Source organism: Hordeum vulgare, chromosome 5H, assembly GCF_904849725.1.
Source record: "Hordeum vulgare subsp. vulgare chromosome 5H, MorexV3_pseudomolecules_assembly, whole genome shotgun sequence".
Classification (NCBI taxonomy): domain Eukaryota; kingdom Viridiplantae; phylum Streptophyta; class Magnoliopsida; order Poales; family Poaceae; genus Hordeum; species Hordeum vulgare.
The window spans coordinates 108,954,362-108,969,726 of NC_058522.1; the positions used below are offsets into that span (position 1 = coordinate 108,954,362).

The 15,365-nt window shown below is 42.7% G+C and overlaps 2 protein-coding genes across 3 annotated transcripts; one reads left to right on the top strand and one right to left on the bottom strand.

Moving 5' to 3' along the window:
- The first annotated feature begins 2,345 nt into the window (after positions 1-2,345).
- On the top strand, positions 2,346-8,480 carry LOC123399738. Its single transcript, XM_045094123.1, has 11 exons — positions 2,346-2,600; positions 2,812-3,123; positions 3,208-3,404; positions 3,684-4,133; positions 4,361-4,718; positions 4,797-4,882; positions 5,071-5,162; positions 5,274-5,490; positions 6,211-7,059; positions 7,164-7,359; positions 7,704-8,480. Exons 2-11 carry the CDS (start codon positions 2,820-2,822, stop codon positions 8,240-8,242), a joined length of 3,288 nt encoding a protein of 1,095 aa, XP_044950058.1. The 5' UTR covers positions 2,346-2,600; positions 2,812-2,819; the 3' UTR covers positions 8,243-8,480.
- Positions 8,481-9,950: 1,470 nt separating this feature from the next.
- On the bottom strand, positions 9,951-14,790 carry LOC123399739 (calmodulin-binding protein 60 A-like). Of its 2 annotated transcripts, none has more exons than XM_045094125.1 (10): positions 14,422-14,790; positions 14,175-14,274; positions 13,341-13,393; positions 12,713-13,197; positions 12,463-12,623; positions 12,181-12,378; positions 11,531-11,687; positions 11,321-11,427; positions 10,599-10,800; positions 9,951-10,361 (listed from the first exon to the last, which is right to left on the bottom strand). In XM_045094125.1, exons 1-10 carry the CDS (start codon positions 14,517-14,519, stop codon positions 10,228-10,230), a joined length of 1,695 nt encoding a protein of 564 aa, XP_044950060.1. In that variant the 5' UTR covers positions 14,520-14,790; the 3' UTR covers positions 9,951-10,227. The 2 variants fall into 2 exon arrangements, with proteins under 2 accessions (XP_044950060.1, XP_044950059.1); XM_045094124.1 differs by having other exon boundaries at positions 11,321-11,436.
- Between the last annotated feature and the right edge of the window lie 575 nt (positions 14,791-15,365).

The window sequence follows — 15,365 nt, forward strand, 5'->3', positions numbered from 1 at the left end:
CCACGCGAAGGTCACGTGGCTCGGCATCATCACATACAAACAACTCCCAAACAAAATGTTAAAGTAATAAACAATCTTATGCTACAAATATTTCTTTACACGGCTGATCATGCAATTTACTCTTTCCGTTTCTAAATATAAGTCTTTTTTAAGCTTTCACTAGTAAACTACATTAAGATGTATATAAACATATTTTAGAATATAGATTCATCCATTTTACTTCGTATGTAATCTTCTAGTATAATCTCTAGAAAGACTTATATTTAAAAGGAGGAAGTAGTTGTTAAGAATTTTTGTTTGTACACAACACATAAATGTTTTGCTTGACGCCGCATAGATCTAGGAGAAAACATTAAAAATGCAAAGGATGTAGCAAGTATTTCCAACGATCACGATAAACGAGTTGTAACTCAACGGAAGAAGATTGTTACAATTGGGTCGTCCAGCTTCTATGCACCAGCAAAGCTAACGTTGACCAGCATGGAGCTGTAGTGACGGGGCTTTGCAGTTGTGGCTGTTAGACCCTTGTAGCATGTCACGTCCCTCTTGCATCAAATAGTAATTGTCCCTTGCAACATCCGAAGTTGTCTCTTGCAGCATCATGCGCCTTGTTCGGAGCAAGTACGATCAACCAATGCAATGTCACATGTCTCAATAACATCAATGACGACCGATCATTGTAGCGCCGTCCGTTCGCAGCAACGACTATCAGCCATGGCAAAGTTGCGCATCCACAACAATGAGAATCATCCATTTCTTCGTTGTGCGTCCCAGTCACAACAACAATGAACGATCCTTGAAGCGTCGCGCCCTCGTACTAGTGACAACCGGCCGTTGCAGTGTGCAGCGTCGTGCGTCCGCAACAATGACAACCGAACATTGCAGCATCGTGCGTCGTGCATGTGATCGTAGCGACAACGATCGTTCCTTACAGCGTAACGTGTTTTGATGGCAAGAACGACGAGCGACCCTTGCATCACCGCGCGTCCGTGGCAAGGACAACTGACCATTGCAACATCATGCGCCCGCAACAATGACAACCGACCATTGTAGCATGTGCGTCTGATCGCAGTGACAATGACCGGTCCTTGTAGCGTCTTGCACTATGATTGCAACAACAACGAGTACTGATCCTTGTAGAGTTGTGCATTCCGATCGCACAACGATGACCAGTCCTTGCAGCATCGCGAATCCCACTCACAACAACGACGACCAACCATTGCAGCACCGCGCGTGCCGACACATCAATGGTGATTGATCATCATAGTGCCTCGTGTTCCATTAGCAACAATTACAGCTGGCTATTGTAGCGTCGCACAACCAACAACTATGACTCGCTATTTTAACGTCGCACATCCCGATCATGGCAAGAACGACCAATCATTGCAGCGTCACCCCTCCTGCTTGCAGCAATGATAACCAACCGTTGCAGCACTTCTCGTAACAACTCCGACAACCTTGGAAAAGCAGTTGGTGCCACCTAGTAGCGCTCATCTAGATGGCCTCACAACACAACAACCCTAGAAGTGTCGTCGACCGTTGTTGTGGCGCCACTCGCAATAGGGGCCATCTGCCTTAGGAGGAGCGGGCGTCGGGCAACGTAAAAAAGGGAAAAAGGGCGGAGAGAAAATATGTAGATTGGATAATTCAGCTCAAGATAAGGTTGGGACCGAAAATATGTTGCATAAGAGAGACCATTGATGCGAGCTAAAAAATTTCAGAAATTAGTTGGTGGGTCTAAATATTGCAAATGCCTCAAAAAGGCTGATTTTGTTGCCAAATATTGGTTTCTATTTACACCTTTCTTTGTTGTGATAATGACAGCAACGACGCTGCCACTTTTTTGCTTTAGGAGTGAGTAGGCAAGTAGCTACTAGCTAGCTTAGCAGTGTGCCGTTGAAACGTCAAAACAACGTGTTCGTGTGAATGCTGAGCTCGCAGACCACAGAAACTGAAAAAGGCAGAGAACCACGTATGAACACAGTGCAGCTTGCGCCAAAAAGAAATACGATCAGCGTGATCGTACGGCCGAGCGAGCGGCTGACATGTCTGTTAAAATCAGTCGGATGATTCCAAGGTTTTTCCTTTAACTTTTAGCGGGCAATTATCTACTGTACTTGCTTAAAAAAAGGAATCGACAAAAAACTAGCCTAGGGAAAACGTTTCCGAAAAGGACACGAATAGAAAACCGGCTCCCTGCGCCGCGCTACTGGACCGGCCCACCTCGGGTGCCTTGTAGGCGAGGTGGGCCTATTCGGGCGCCCGTCCGTATGTGCGAATGTCCTTGCTCGGTGCGTTCGTGGGCTGGGGTTTATCCGAGGTCGTCACAAGGTCGGCTTCGGTCGGAGGGGTTTGCCATTGCCATTGCCATTGCCTTCTCCGGCCGCCGTGCGTTCGTTGTTTCCGCCTCTCGAGGTTCCGGCCGTGCGGTCGTTGTTTGGTTCGGTGGGCGGCCCCGCGGCTGCGCGGGGTCGCTTCTGCGGGCTTGGTCGCCATCGGCGGCGGCTCGGTGGTCGCGGTCGCCGGTCTTCCTTCTTGCCCCGTGGCCCCGCCCTTTGTTCTCCGTTAGGTGCCGTCGACGGGCAGGCGGGCCTTCCTTGGTGAGTGCCTTCGCTTCTCTATTGTATTTTCCCTGTTGATTTGGGTGATCAGATTTGGGCTCGATAGCGGTGGGTGCTCCGTGCTCGTTCCCTATTATATTCGGTATTGATAGGCGATTTAGGGATTTTTTGTTAGGGGTTTGTGCATTGCTATTTGTCTGTACATTGTTGGTCTATGTTGATCCTCGTATCCTGCATTTACATGTACCAGAGGCAGCCATGCCAGGCGCAGCGGAGGGCCCCGTTCCGTCAAGTTTGATGGATACGCCTCTTACGGAGGAAAGAAGGGCGGCTAGGCGAGTTCGCCGGAGAGTTTGCCCCTCTGGCTCGCCAACTGCTCCGACTCATGGCGGGTCAGACGACGCACAAGAAATGAGCACAGATTCTACCGAGGTATCAAGCAGTGATTGTTACATTCAGTTGTCAAGTGAAAGTTCAGACGACGGATACGAAAATAGAAGCTCGGGCCATCGCAGAAAACGACGCAAGACGTCTGTGATATCCTCTGCATCCGAGCAATCAGGTGATGTCAGTTTAGTTGCTTGCACATCCGTGTCAGAACTTTAAATTGTTATTACAGTCCCTTTACCTGTGAAGATTTGTACAGGGGAAGACAGTCCTTCTGCATACGAGTCTCTTGAGTCGGATGATGTTCAGATAACTCCAGGGCAAGATTATGTGTTACCGCAAAGGTGTGATCTATCTAACGCCGAAAAGAACAGAGTAGTTGCGCTTATCAAAGAAATCAAACCTAAAGTTACTGTTTTTGTGGCTATCATGTTGAGGTCTTACTCTTCATATGTGGTAAGTTCACTCTTCTCTTCTGTTGAGTGCACAGCACACTGCTTTCAGTCTCAACTCTTTGTTGCTTGCTCTGATGTGCTACATTCATGTTTTCAATGTTATTGAAGAATTACATTATCTGCAAACTTTCATGACCTTTGGAGAACTTATGGATAAAAAATATATTTTTTCTTGCTTGTCAGTGGAAACAATACACCTTTTGGGTTCCAAGCTTAAGTTTGGTATATTATTGTCTTCTTGTTTGACAATGGCATAACATTCTGTTCCATCTGTGGGCAGACCATTCCTAAGGATTACGCTGTTGAGCACTTTCCACATGAAAGTGCAACCGTCACGCTCCAGAGTCCAGGCAAGAACAAGAAATGGCATCCCAGATTCTACAAGAAAGGAACTATGATCAAGCTTACGGGCACTTGGTTACACTTTGTGCGTGATAATGGTGTGCATGTGGGAGATATCTGCATTTTTGTACCCGCAAAAGGTGGAAAACCATTCACGTTTACAGTCCATCTACTTCCCAAAGAAACAACTGATTCTCAAACTGAAGTTTCTCATGAATCTTCGGAGTGTGAGGACTCTCATGGTCAGCCGCCCTACGTTTTACCATATGGAGCCCGTCTATCTCCCTCTGAGAGGAGTGCCGTTCAAAAGAAAGTGCACTCCATCCAATCTGAAGTTCCAATTTACGTGTCAATCATGACAAAGAGCAACCTTGGTTCCAGGCACATGGTAGTAAGCTAATTCCCCTTTTAATATTGATTGGTACCTTTTGATCTTTATTAACTTTTTTTAAGAGTGTATGATTCTTGACCTTCCTACAAGAAACTATATTTGGTTAACTATATAACTCCAAATTAAACCTAGAAATACAGTTTCTGATGTTTTTATGGTAAAATTATTCAGTCTGTGACTAAAGTCTATTACATCTATCTAACTATCTATCTATGAAATACCAGGAATTGAGTAAACGATATGCCGCTGAACATCTCCCCCACAGAAATGTAACTTTGATGTTCCAGTACATGGGAAAGACATGGAATATCAATATGTTGTTTCATGATCGGAAGTACCCCAAAAGGTGGTACCTTATTGGAGGTTGGTCCAAATTTATCGCTGACAACAGTCTGCGATTAGGAGATATCTGTCTCTTTGAACTGAAAAAGGACAAGAAGGAGCTTACCGTAATAGTCCATCTACTTCGCAAAGAGAGTATCGATCACCCCTCTGGTGGAAGTCCTGTTCCGGACTTGAATTATATGAGGGCAAGCACAATGATTGCCTCAACAGTGCGTGTTGGGGAGGAGCCAGATGACGGTATGACAGTATTACACAAGTATTAGTACTATACAAATTCACATATCTTATTTCTGATTTATGTGAAAACTTGTTCAGAAGAAGAAACCTCCTCTTCAGCGCGTGAAGAAGAAGGATTCGATGACGAGCCTATCGAGCATAACCATTCCGAGGGAGTCTCTAAGGTCCCCTATCTGTTTTTCTATGCCAACTTCAGTTCTCTTAAATATTATGTTTGATATTCTTTAATAATATTCTGGTCGTTTAAACATTTTGTTGAGTCGTTTTTTGTAACATCCTGGTTCGTTTCTCTTACAATCTTTCCATGTTTACCAGAGGACATAAAAGTTGTATTGTCTTTTTTTTTGTACAGGCACACGTGCCCACTGCTCCATGCTCAGAGAGTAATGCGTCTGGAATGAGCCTGTCATCGGAAGCTAGAGAGCAAGCTGCTGGTTGTTCAAAGTATAGCCATGCATAAATGCTTGTATTCATTTAATTACTAGATGCTACCTTTATGTCACTTGGCATGCATTTAATAGCCTAACCGATTTTTTGATCACCTTATGTTTACAGGAAAAGTTTTGCAACAGAATTTCCAAATAAGCCTAGCTCCACTACGGAACACAACAGGATTATCCACACTAAAATAACGGCAGCATCAGAAGTTATTGGTTTGTCAGACTACACGATCCACAACAGTTGTGATAGCATTGATTCACAAGGAGGAGAGTCTCTTGCTGTTCAACAGCAATCGAGTCCTAGTCCTGGAATTGGCAATTCAATTAATCGGGTATGGAATAGCTTATTCTCTGGAACACCTTCGGAATGCTGTTTTTGCTTGTTTATATAATCCTCTTATTTCGTCAGAGCAGGTGTTCTATTTTTAGATATTTTTTTGTGCAGTGTCATATTTCTAGCATATAAGTTTTGTCAGAGCAGGTGTTCTATCATATGCAAAAGAGTTTTGAGTTTTGACCGTGAAATATTCACAACCAATGTCATGTGTATATAAGATTAGCATACTGAACCTCCAGTAAAGTCTCCATGAGCTGTGTTGTTGATCGATGGTAGATAGTTGTTTAAGTTCTTGTTCTTCGTGACATACCAAAATACAAATTTAGGAGGCTAATATAGCATATGGTCTTTTTTGGCGTTCAAATATAGCAATGCAAATTTAGTTAGTTAGCCCTTCGCAGCATTGCACAGCATAAGCATCAAGCTAGAGCTGTGTGTAGTATGTTCCTTTTCATATGGAACACTCTTCGGAGCATGACTTTGCCCATTTGTTTGATTGTAATTAAGTTGTGGATATTCTCTCTGGTGCAGCTTACAGTTTAATCTATCTCTCAGGGTCAGTGCTGACCAGTGTTCATGTTTTAATTGGTGTCAATTCAATGCTTTCATGGAGCCCTCTGCTGTACATTTCCTATCATTCTGCAAGTACTTTATTTTCTTGCTATTCTATTGTATACTCCGTACGTTCCAGAATAATTCATATGACTTGTATCAGGATTCTTCAAGTGGCGACCATAGAAGGGCTGAACATGTGGAGGGAGAGAGTGATGTTGCTTTACAGTCATTAGTAAGAGTTACAGGCCAGCAGGTACGCAATGCTGAAAAGGAAGTTAATGCCAGCGGTGGAGACAATACTCTTGCAGATCTACCTCATCATGTGGCAGCTGTGCCCAGCCAGGGTGCTTTACCCATGCCTAAGGAAAAAACCGATACTCAGACAAATCGATCTGTCCAACTAGATGTAGCGCAAGCACAACCTCCACAAGGAGAGGTAGGGCAAGCAGGTCTGTCTGGTGTGGCATCGCCTCAGCCTTTACAACCTGAAATGCAAGCATCAACGTCTAGGGAAATTGAAGCTCAGATGAATGTTGTAATTCAGTCTGCCCAACCAAGTGTAGCGCCATCACAACTTGCGCAAGGAGAGGCAGAACAAGATCTGTCTGGTTTAGCTTCACCTTCACAACCTGAAACCCGACCGTCAATATCTGGGTTTGTTGAAACTCGGTCCAATCTTGTAACTCGGTCTGTCCAACAAAGTATAGCACCCGTACAATTTGCACAAGAACAAGCAGATCTGTCTGGTGTAGCATCTGCTCAGCCCTTGGTACCTGAAATGCAGCCATCAAACCCATTTTCAAATATTCCGCTCGAAAGAACACACCCAAATCGGAGTCAATCAAGTCGTCAACCAGAGGCCGCAGCTGGTTCTGCCCAGCCTGCACAACTCTTTCCGGAGCCGTTGATGATGTTTAATCACCCACCAATTGGTGATGAACCACTGAAAAATGAGCTGCACAGGTTACGGTTACACATTGACTCACTCGATAAAATCTATGAATTAAAGGTTTGCATTTTTTCCTCTTGCTTACATACATCTTGAGTTTGAATTTGTCATGCTAATTCTGGATTCATCATGTTCTCATTGATTCCACTTTTACTTATGAACAGCAATCGCAACTTCAGACAGAGTGCAGCCAAGAAATAGAGAAGATAAAACAAAAGTATGATTTGTTACTTGAGGAACGGGATTCTGTTCACCTTGAGCAAATGAAGACACTTGATGGTTTATTGGAGAAAGTTGTCTTCCACCAATCCCTATCGGCCGATTTCCGAGCCAAATTCATATCATCATCTGCAGCACAAGGTAATCAATATAGGCAATCATATTTGATGTGTAGAGAAGGATTTTGTGAGCCAAATTTATGTTGCCACGTATATTTTCCTCATTGTGGGTTTTGGATTCGAAGATTCAGTTTTGCTCTGTACATATTTGTTTCCTGTTCTTGATTGTTTGGATGATCAATTATGTTTATGCTTTAATACTTTCTTTCCATAATGAGTTTCTGAGCGCAAACACCAAGTGCGTATGCTTGTCAAGTTGTCATGCTCTCATGGTTTGAATAGGTTTGTGCTGAAAAAAGAAGTTGTTGTGAACTCAGTTGATCCTCACATATTTATCGACACTAATGGTCATTTATTTCCTTGCAGCAAAAGCCTATAGCCCTCCAATTCATCAGACACCTCAGGCTTCTCAGCAAGCACCCACGAGGCTGTCAGGTGTGACATCAACTTCGCTGCCAGCTGGTCGACCAGTAGTGCCTGGAGATACACAGCCATCACATGTGGATCGACCATCAACATCGGCATCATCACAGGCGCCTCGTCCACCATTGCCATCTCCACCAGTGGTTCGGCCTCCCATAAACCCTGGCAACCTTGTTAGAACGACAGGAGCTCATCCAAGTCACATGCCTCGAGTTCCACTTCCACCACGTGGAAGCCATAGAGTTCCGAGCGCGCCTGCTCCTCATCTTCAGCACAGATTGCCGCCGCGGACGCATACCACAGCCCCTGCAAATCAGAGGCAGCAGCAGCAGCATGCCACATCTGCAAGCCCGCAGTCTTCGCATGTGGTTCCCCCCGTGAGCTCATCACCCTTGCCGCCATCAAGTTCACAACCAACTGACCATGGTTCGTCGACTCGCATGGATGTGGAAGTGGTATGCCTGTCTGACGATGATGAGTGAGGAAGAGGAATTAGACTAATGACTAGAGAGTAGGGGTAGGGAGCCTGACTAGTAATGGCCGATTAACCCATTCATTCGGCTCCATGTTTGAGACGCTGCAGGCACAGCCGTAGTACCCCGCCCTGTATATGACCGTCCTAGCTACCTGATGTTGCTGTACATTGCAAACCACCAGGTGTTAAGAATGTGTACTGTTTGTCCTCTCCATCTTAAATACGGGTCCTCATCTCATGCTGAATTTCGTATGTTAATAACATATTTTGTTAGGGGTAAAACAAACCTTTATTCATCAAAAACCACAAATTGTGGGATACAAGATTGGTCGTGGGATTGGCCCAACCAAATGTGACGGCCCTTCGTTTTTTTTTAAAATGTGACGTTCCGGACCAATTCGTTTTTTTTTAAATGTGACGTTCCGGACCAAGAGATCGAGAGTACTTAGTTAAGCTATGTGCTTCCGTATTGACAACACGTCCTTTAAAAGTAAACTTACATTCAAAAGTACTTGATCTAAGCTTAATCTCATTGACTATGTTATCAATAGATGCTCTGTTGATATGTTAAGGCATCCATATATTTGATACGCCAATGGCCCAAGGGGGAAACAAACTCCGCACAACAGAGCAAGCCATGCTAATTTATGGACAATCATGAATGCCACCATATTTATCTTGATTTTCAAAGTTTTACATAAATTCGTTTGCTTCATTTTTTCTTTCTATTTTCACTTCTAGAAGGTTCCATTGTTTTCAATTTTTTACCTATCTAGAAAATAATTTCACATTTTTTGAAATGAAGTTTCACTACTAAGATTTGTTTTAATTTTTTGAGAAATGTGTAACTAGGATTGTCTTTTTAACTCCCTCCAGTTCTTTTTACTCGTAGTATAAGATTTATGTCAAGTTAAACTTTGCAAACTTTAAACAAATTTATATTAAGAAATACAGTTTCAAACATACTATATAATACTCCCTACGTTCCTAAATATAAGTCTTTTTAGATATTCCACTAGGGGACTACATACGGAGCAAAATGATTGAATCTACACTCTAATGTATGTCTATATACATCCGTATGTAGTTTTTTAGTAGAAACTCTTAAAAGACTTATATTTAGGAACGGAGGGAGTATGAAACTACATTTCATAATGAATCTAGTGATATTGATTTGGTATTGTGAGTATTGTTAATTTTTTTTATAAATTTGATCAAGTTAGAGATACTTAGACTTCAGATAAAACTTATAAAAAAGGAAATCATTTGACTTCAGATACTTTGGTCAAATTAGAGGGAGGGAGAGAGAGTTTCCAGGGTTCTACAAACCACCATGTACACATTAAACTACTCTTTCCGTCCGGAAATACTTGTCGTAGGAATGGATGTATCCAGATGTATTTTAATTCTAGATACATCCATTTGTATCTATTTTTGTCACAAGTAATTCCGGACGGAGGGAGTATTTCAATAACAGAATGCCAATACAAGAATTAAGAATATAACCACCGTTATAAAAAAATCTCTGTGCTTAGGAAATCCAATCTTTGTGGTTCATTCCTGTGCCAGACTACCATCTCTTATAAACCACAACTTAATCCGACCCTTTCTAAAAGAAGTTCTAACTCAAACCTCTACTCTCTAATAATGTCAAAGCTTGTATTTGAAGTCTGCATGTCTCGGTTAAGCAGAAATGCACTTGAAGCAGGAACACAAGATCAAAATTCTTTCAGACTTCCCAAGAGCAGCTAGTTCAGTAAAATACAGATCGCATACGCGTGCAATACTTGGAGCTTCTTCTATGAATTTACAAGACAATAACAGTCCAATATATAGTACATCACAAACTAAATGATGCCGTCCATCACCGCTCATAAATTTAACAGAAATGTCAAAATAGCATGACTATATAAGTGTCAACTACAGTTCTATATGTTACTCAGGGAATCCATTAAGATCTGATTAATGTTGTTGCCTTGCCAGTCGCATTGTTCAAACAGCTGGTTCTGCTCCGAAGGCTAGTGTCTCGTAACAGTCGCTCTCTCTGAAGCTGACATGCCTCGAGTAAATAGGCTCATCTGTGAAAGGACCTAAAGCAGACACATCAAACCGATGGAGTGAAGCATCTGCAAAGGAAGTATCGGTGAGTTTGGAACTTCTTCTAGGGATTTTCTATACAGAAGAATGCATACTACTCTAGCCTAATCATGTAATAGCATCTTGACAAATAACTTAGGGCAGTTGTTGATTAAAGAGGGGGAAATCAACAAAAGCTTTGGGCGTTATGCACCAAGGAGAAGAAAATGCTGCAGGGGGGCATTTTATATTTGCAAACAGAAGATTAAAATGTACCAAGTAATTACCATTGCTTACAAAAGGTATGTCATAGTCCTCATCGACCATTGTCAAGGATGCTTGCTTTAATAACACTGATCCTGGAAATTCTTCTGCAGCGGTAGCCGGGCAATGGAGCATGATTGAACCTGGTATGTCATTTGCAGCGGTGCTTACATGGTATTGTTCGGAGCCAGAACCAAGGTAAACACTGATGTCAATAGACGCATCCTGGGAGAGTACGATGCACATAATGATATCAGATGACAGATTATAGACCAACTGAAGTATAAAGCATAGAGGAAAATTTGGGCCACCTTTGAATGTATTTTGTGTTCATGTTTTGAAAGAGATGGTAAGGGCCCTCCCATTCATTAAAAAGAGATGGCAGGGAACAAAGCACAACTTTTGCAAACAAAGGAAAGAGTATATTCTACTATGGTAGTGCCAGTTTGAGCAATCCCCCTGGTTTCAAGGAAACGAGGAAAGTAAAGAAGAAACTAGCTACATGCCTTAATACTTGCTCTATTTTTTCCCGAAAAGAAAACTCCCCTCGGGCTTCATAGCCAGAGTATAACAAGACAGTTCTATACTAAAGTAATTTTGATAAAATGTACTACAACATCACAAAATTAGTATGGTACCGAGTAAGATTAGGAATAATGACAATTCGCTCTGGAGGATATAAAAGTAGCTGAATTGCATTACAAATATACTTTTGCAGGAGCTATTGTATAACAGCATTACTTACTTCTTCATTTGGCGTCACTCGTATGGATCCAAGCCTTTTTAACGTGCACTGCTTGGGAAGACTGCCTGAAGTACCTTGATGACCATCAGTTTCATGAACATTTCTTTCTGCACAATCTAAGTTTTGATGCCAATGAAGTACTTCACTTGCTGGTTAAGAAGTTAATATACTGTTGCCAAATAAGATGACAGGTATGTGGACAGTATTTACTCTGTTGGTGTCCTTGCATAAATTTAGGTTCCAGCATGATCGATCCTTGGAAAGTACTCTGGCTGTTTGGTCTTGGTTTTTCATTATCCATTACATAATCAGGTTGAAGGTTGGTCAAAGTTTCATATGCAACTTTGCTCCATTGTTTCACCCGGCCCTGCAAATGTGAATCCCAATAAATGTACATTCAGAACATGTTTGTGAAAGCAAATCAAGATTAACAACCTTTTCATCTTTCTGCAACACTAAGTTCCTAACTTCAAGGCCTTTTTTGATGATGAAAGAAAATAATCGCTGGCCTCTGCATCCTGAGATGCACACAGCCAAGAACTTCATGTACCCGCATTATATGTGGATGGTATGAAGTGCATTGAGATAGCTGACTGATTGAGGTTATACGTTCGCCGAATGTTTCTGTTGTTTGATCTTTTGTCAAAGTCAACAACTGTCATGAGTAAGAAATTAGGATACTTCCAAAAACTAATAGTCTTTTGTTAAAAGGATAAAAGTATGGTCCAGACAATTATTTAGTCTGAATTCTAACACATTTCTCTTGTATGCATGGAGCAGTTATGCTAAAACGGCAAATTCAGTATGTACAACCTGCAAGAAATTTCTAGTAGAAGCTGAAATCAGTATGAGAGGAACACCTGCATCGGTTTATCGAGGTCCTTGAAGGGAATATACTGGTCACTGGATGTGACTCCAACAACCCTATAGAAACAGTTGAAGAACAGGACAACATTATGGCCTTCCACGATGAAAGAGTAGAGCTCCTTTCCAGGATCACACCTTTTAGCATGATCAATAATAGTCGTCCATACTAGCTTTGAGGCCTTGTTGAGAACCTAAATGCAGTGGGAAATAAACTTAACTTGCTATTATACTCAGTATCAAAGTGAGCAAGAAGTCAGAAGAAATTCATTTCTTACTTTGCGGAGAGTATGTTCATCCTTGTAATATGACGTCAAGAAATCCTTCACAGAAAAGATGCCACTCCGTTTGAGTGCCCCATGGAAGACACCATCCTTTGAAATTTTCTGCAGGCGCCAAACATCATCATCCAATGATGGAATGGCATGCTTTTGGTATCCTGCAAGTACAAGAAATAGATTGATCGCTAGTTTCAACATCGCAAAAAAAAAAAGGTAACACAAAATCAAATTTTAAATCCAAGCCTACCTTCTCCACGACGATCCTTTACTGTGAAAGGTTCAGTTATCCCTTCTAGGATCCGTTCACCAAGCCCGTCAACAACCATTACCCCAAGCCTGAACTTGCCACTCCTCGTGAACTTGGAGTTATCAATAAATGTAGCATCACGGAGATCAGCTTTGCCATTCTTTAGGCTAACCTCCAGCTCTCCGGTCAGCACTGCCCCAATTTTGTCCCGTGGACGAACGATATGCCTGCTGAAATTCTCCAATGTCCAGCAATCTTCATTATCTATGTTGAAGTCACCATCAAGAACAACAATTTTGATCTTGGCAGAAAGAAGGCGACGAGAATTGTTCTCTTGTTGGTTGTTGTCCTCCAGACATATCTTGAGAGGATCACCATTTGCACAACGGATTTCCTTTTTTGTGAAAACTTCATTACTCAAGCCATTCAGGAACCTAAGCTTGTATCTTGGAGTCTGGTTTTGGTCAACCAGCGTTCTGCACAAACTGTGTAACGCAGCAGATGAGAAGGTCAATGCAACCATAAATGGTCTTTAACAGGGCAAAAATTTAGTAAAACAAAAACTAATATTATTAGTACTATTTACTGGTTGGACAGAAAAGTGGCGTTTGTAGTCAGGAAATGGTACCTAGGAGCACGGCTTAAGTAGCCTGTAATCGCTTTAGTCACCGCTTCTGGTATCTGTCAAAAGGAAAAGGAAAACTTTGAGGGGTTGACCTTCCGAAAAAGTCCAGAAATTGCCATGATAAAGTAAACTACTACTTCCATTCCTAAATATAAGACGTTTTGGCAGTTGAATTTGGCAGTTGAAATTGAAGCAACAAAACGTCTTATATGTAGGAACAAAGGGATACAAAAGAACAGGGTCATGAAAGACTGCTATCTTCATAGTATTATGCATCACCAACACCAATAGCACCCTCTGTTAATGAAACATATAATCCCTCCGTTCCTAAATATAAGCCATTTTAAAGATTCCACTATGGACTACATATGAAGCAAAATGAATGAATCTACACTCTAAAGTATGTCTATATACATCTGTATGTAGTCCATAGTGGAATCTCTAAAAAGACTCACGATTTCTGAGGTAACTATCCTACTAGGATCCAGCAACTGGACTCTGGTTACCGGTTTCGGTTTAGATCAAATTTGGATGACCACTGGAATTAGCTAAGGTTTTCAATCTGGCCGAAGATCCAGCGTTTTCGTTTGGATCACACTGAAACCACCGCAATTTCCGGAGAATATCTCTTTCCAGAATGTCAATGATTTGAAATGGCCAACCTACTAAATGGTGCCTAGTGTTCCGTCACATCAGATTGCATTGCGGAAAAATAGGTTGCGTTCAATAGACTAGTTAGTTACGAAACGATCGATCAATATATATCACTATTCTAAATGGATGGCATCCAGGATTCCTGCCGAAGCAGTAGCTCCATGGAGTGAGGTGATTGGTTACCCGGCTGATGGCAGACTCAATCGCGGACTGAACCGCAGCCTCCACCCTTCGCACGCTGTTGGTGACCAGCTCCTCCAGATGCCTGCATCCCCTGATCTCCCTGCAGAGTAATCAATCAATCAATCAGCCCAACGCATCAAACGGTCAGTAAATCCCCCCAATAAGCCTTCATCTCTTACGAGTGGAGACAAGAACGGATCAAGAAAGGGACGGAACGCGAGGGAAAGAAGACGGGAGGGAGACTCACAGGTCGAAGGAGCGGCACCTCTTCTTCATCGCCGGCGAACGCGCCGGCGACGGCGAGGCCCCTCCGCCGCCACACTCCAGCGGCCGCTTCGCCGGCATGGGCGGGCGCTAGCTGACTAGCTGCTCAGTGCGGCGGGATGCAGGTCAAGCCAGGTAGTCTCGCTCGCTCGCTCGCTTGCTTGTTTGATTGCTGCTCTAGACTCTCTAGACTCTAGTCAATGCAATGTGTGTGCTTCTGGTGCGCTTGGGAGTATCGGCGCTTAGCGTTGGCGGTAGGTGTATATATGGCCCCGTTTTGAGACGGGAGGGAAAAGTTGCGCACTTTTCCTCTTCTCCCGTTCCTGGGCGGGGCGACGCGGCCGGGGAGAAGATTCCAAGGAGAGATGTGCGCACAAGTGTCAAGTTGGGTACTGTGGGAGTGCCCAACTGCCCTTTTCTCATCGATTTCCCCGTGACCATGGATTAATCCGCTTGGGGCGGTAAAACGGACGCCCCTGTCCTGTCCGATTTTACCCGTCCATCGATCAATGCATCCAACGCGCGACGGTATCACAACTTGTCAGCGTTGGAAATCATAAATTTAAAATAAAATAATCAAGTCTGCGTTAGAAATCATAAATTTGAAATAAAAAAATCAAGTCCGCGTCGGAAATCATAAATTTAAAATAAAAAAATTGGCTGCACATTTTAAAAAACACCATAAAGCATAATTAAACATTAACATAGACTTAAAACATAATTAAATAGTTCAACCTCCCGGACGAACGTTTAAACATAACTTAAACTTAAAAAACTTAAGAAAAGATGATGGTCGTCGCCGTGGTCGTCTTGGATCTCGCCGTCCTCATCGTCGTCCATAGTGAGGTGTACGTACGCTAGTGGATGTCGGAAGTGAACCGATGACGTCTTCGGTGGCTGCATGGGACTAGTCCAGTGACCGTGGCG

Coding starts and splice junctions, on each gene's coding strand:
- LOC123399738 (XM_045094123.1), top strand. CDS start 2,820: ATGCCAGGCGCAGCGGAGGGCCCCGTTCCGTCAAGTTTGATGGATACG. Junction 4,883..5,070: donor ATTCCGAGGGAGTCTCTAAG/GTCCCCTATCTG, acceptor TTTTTTGTACAG/GCACACGTGCCCACTGCTCC. Junction 7,360..7,703: donor ATCATCATCTGCAGCACAAG/GTAATCAATATA, acceptor ATTTCCTTGCAG/CAAAAGCCTATAGCCCTCCA.
- LOC123399739 (XM_045094124.1), bottom strand. CDS start 14,519: ATGCCGGCGAAGCGGCCGCTGGAGTGTGGCGGCGGAGGGGCCTCGCCG. Junction 13,394..14,174: donor TTGAGTCTGCCATCAGCCGG/GTAACCAATCAC, acceptor TCCTTTTGACAG/ATACCAGAAGCGGTGACTAA. Junction 11,437..11,530: donor TATGCAAGGACACCAACAGA/GTAAATACTGTC, acceptor ATCAAAACTTAG/ATTGTGCAGAAAGAAATGTT.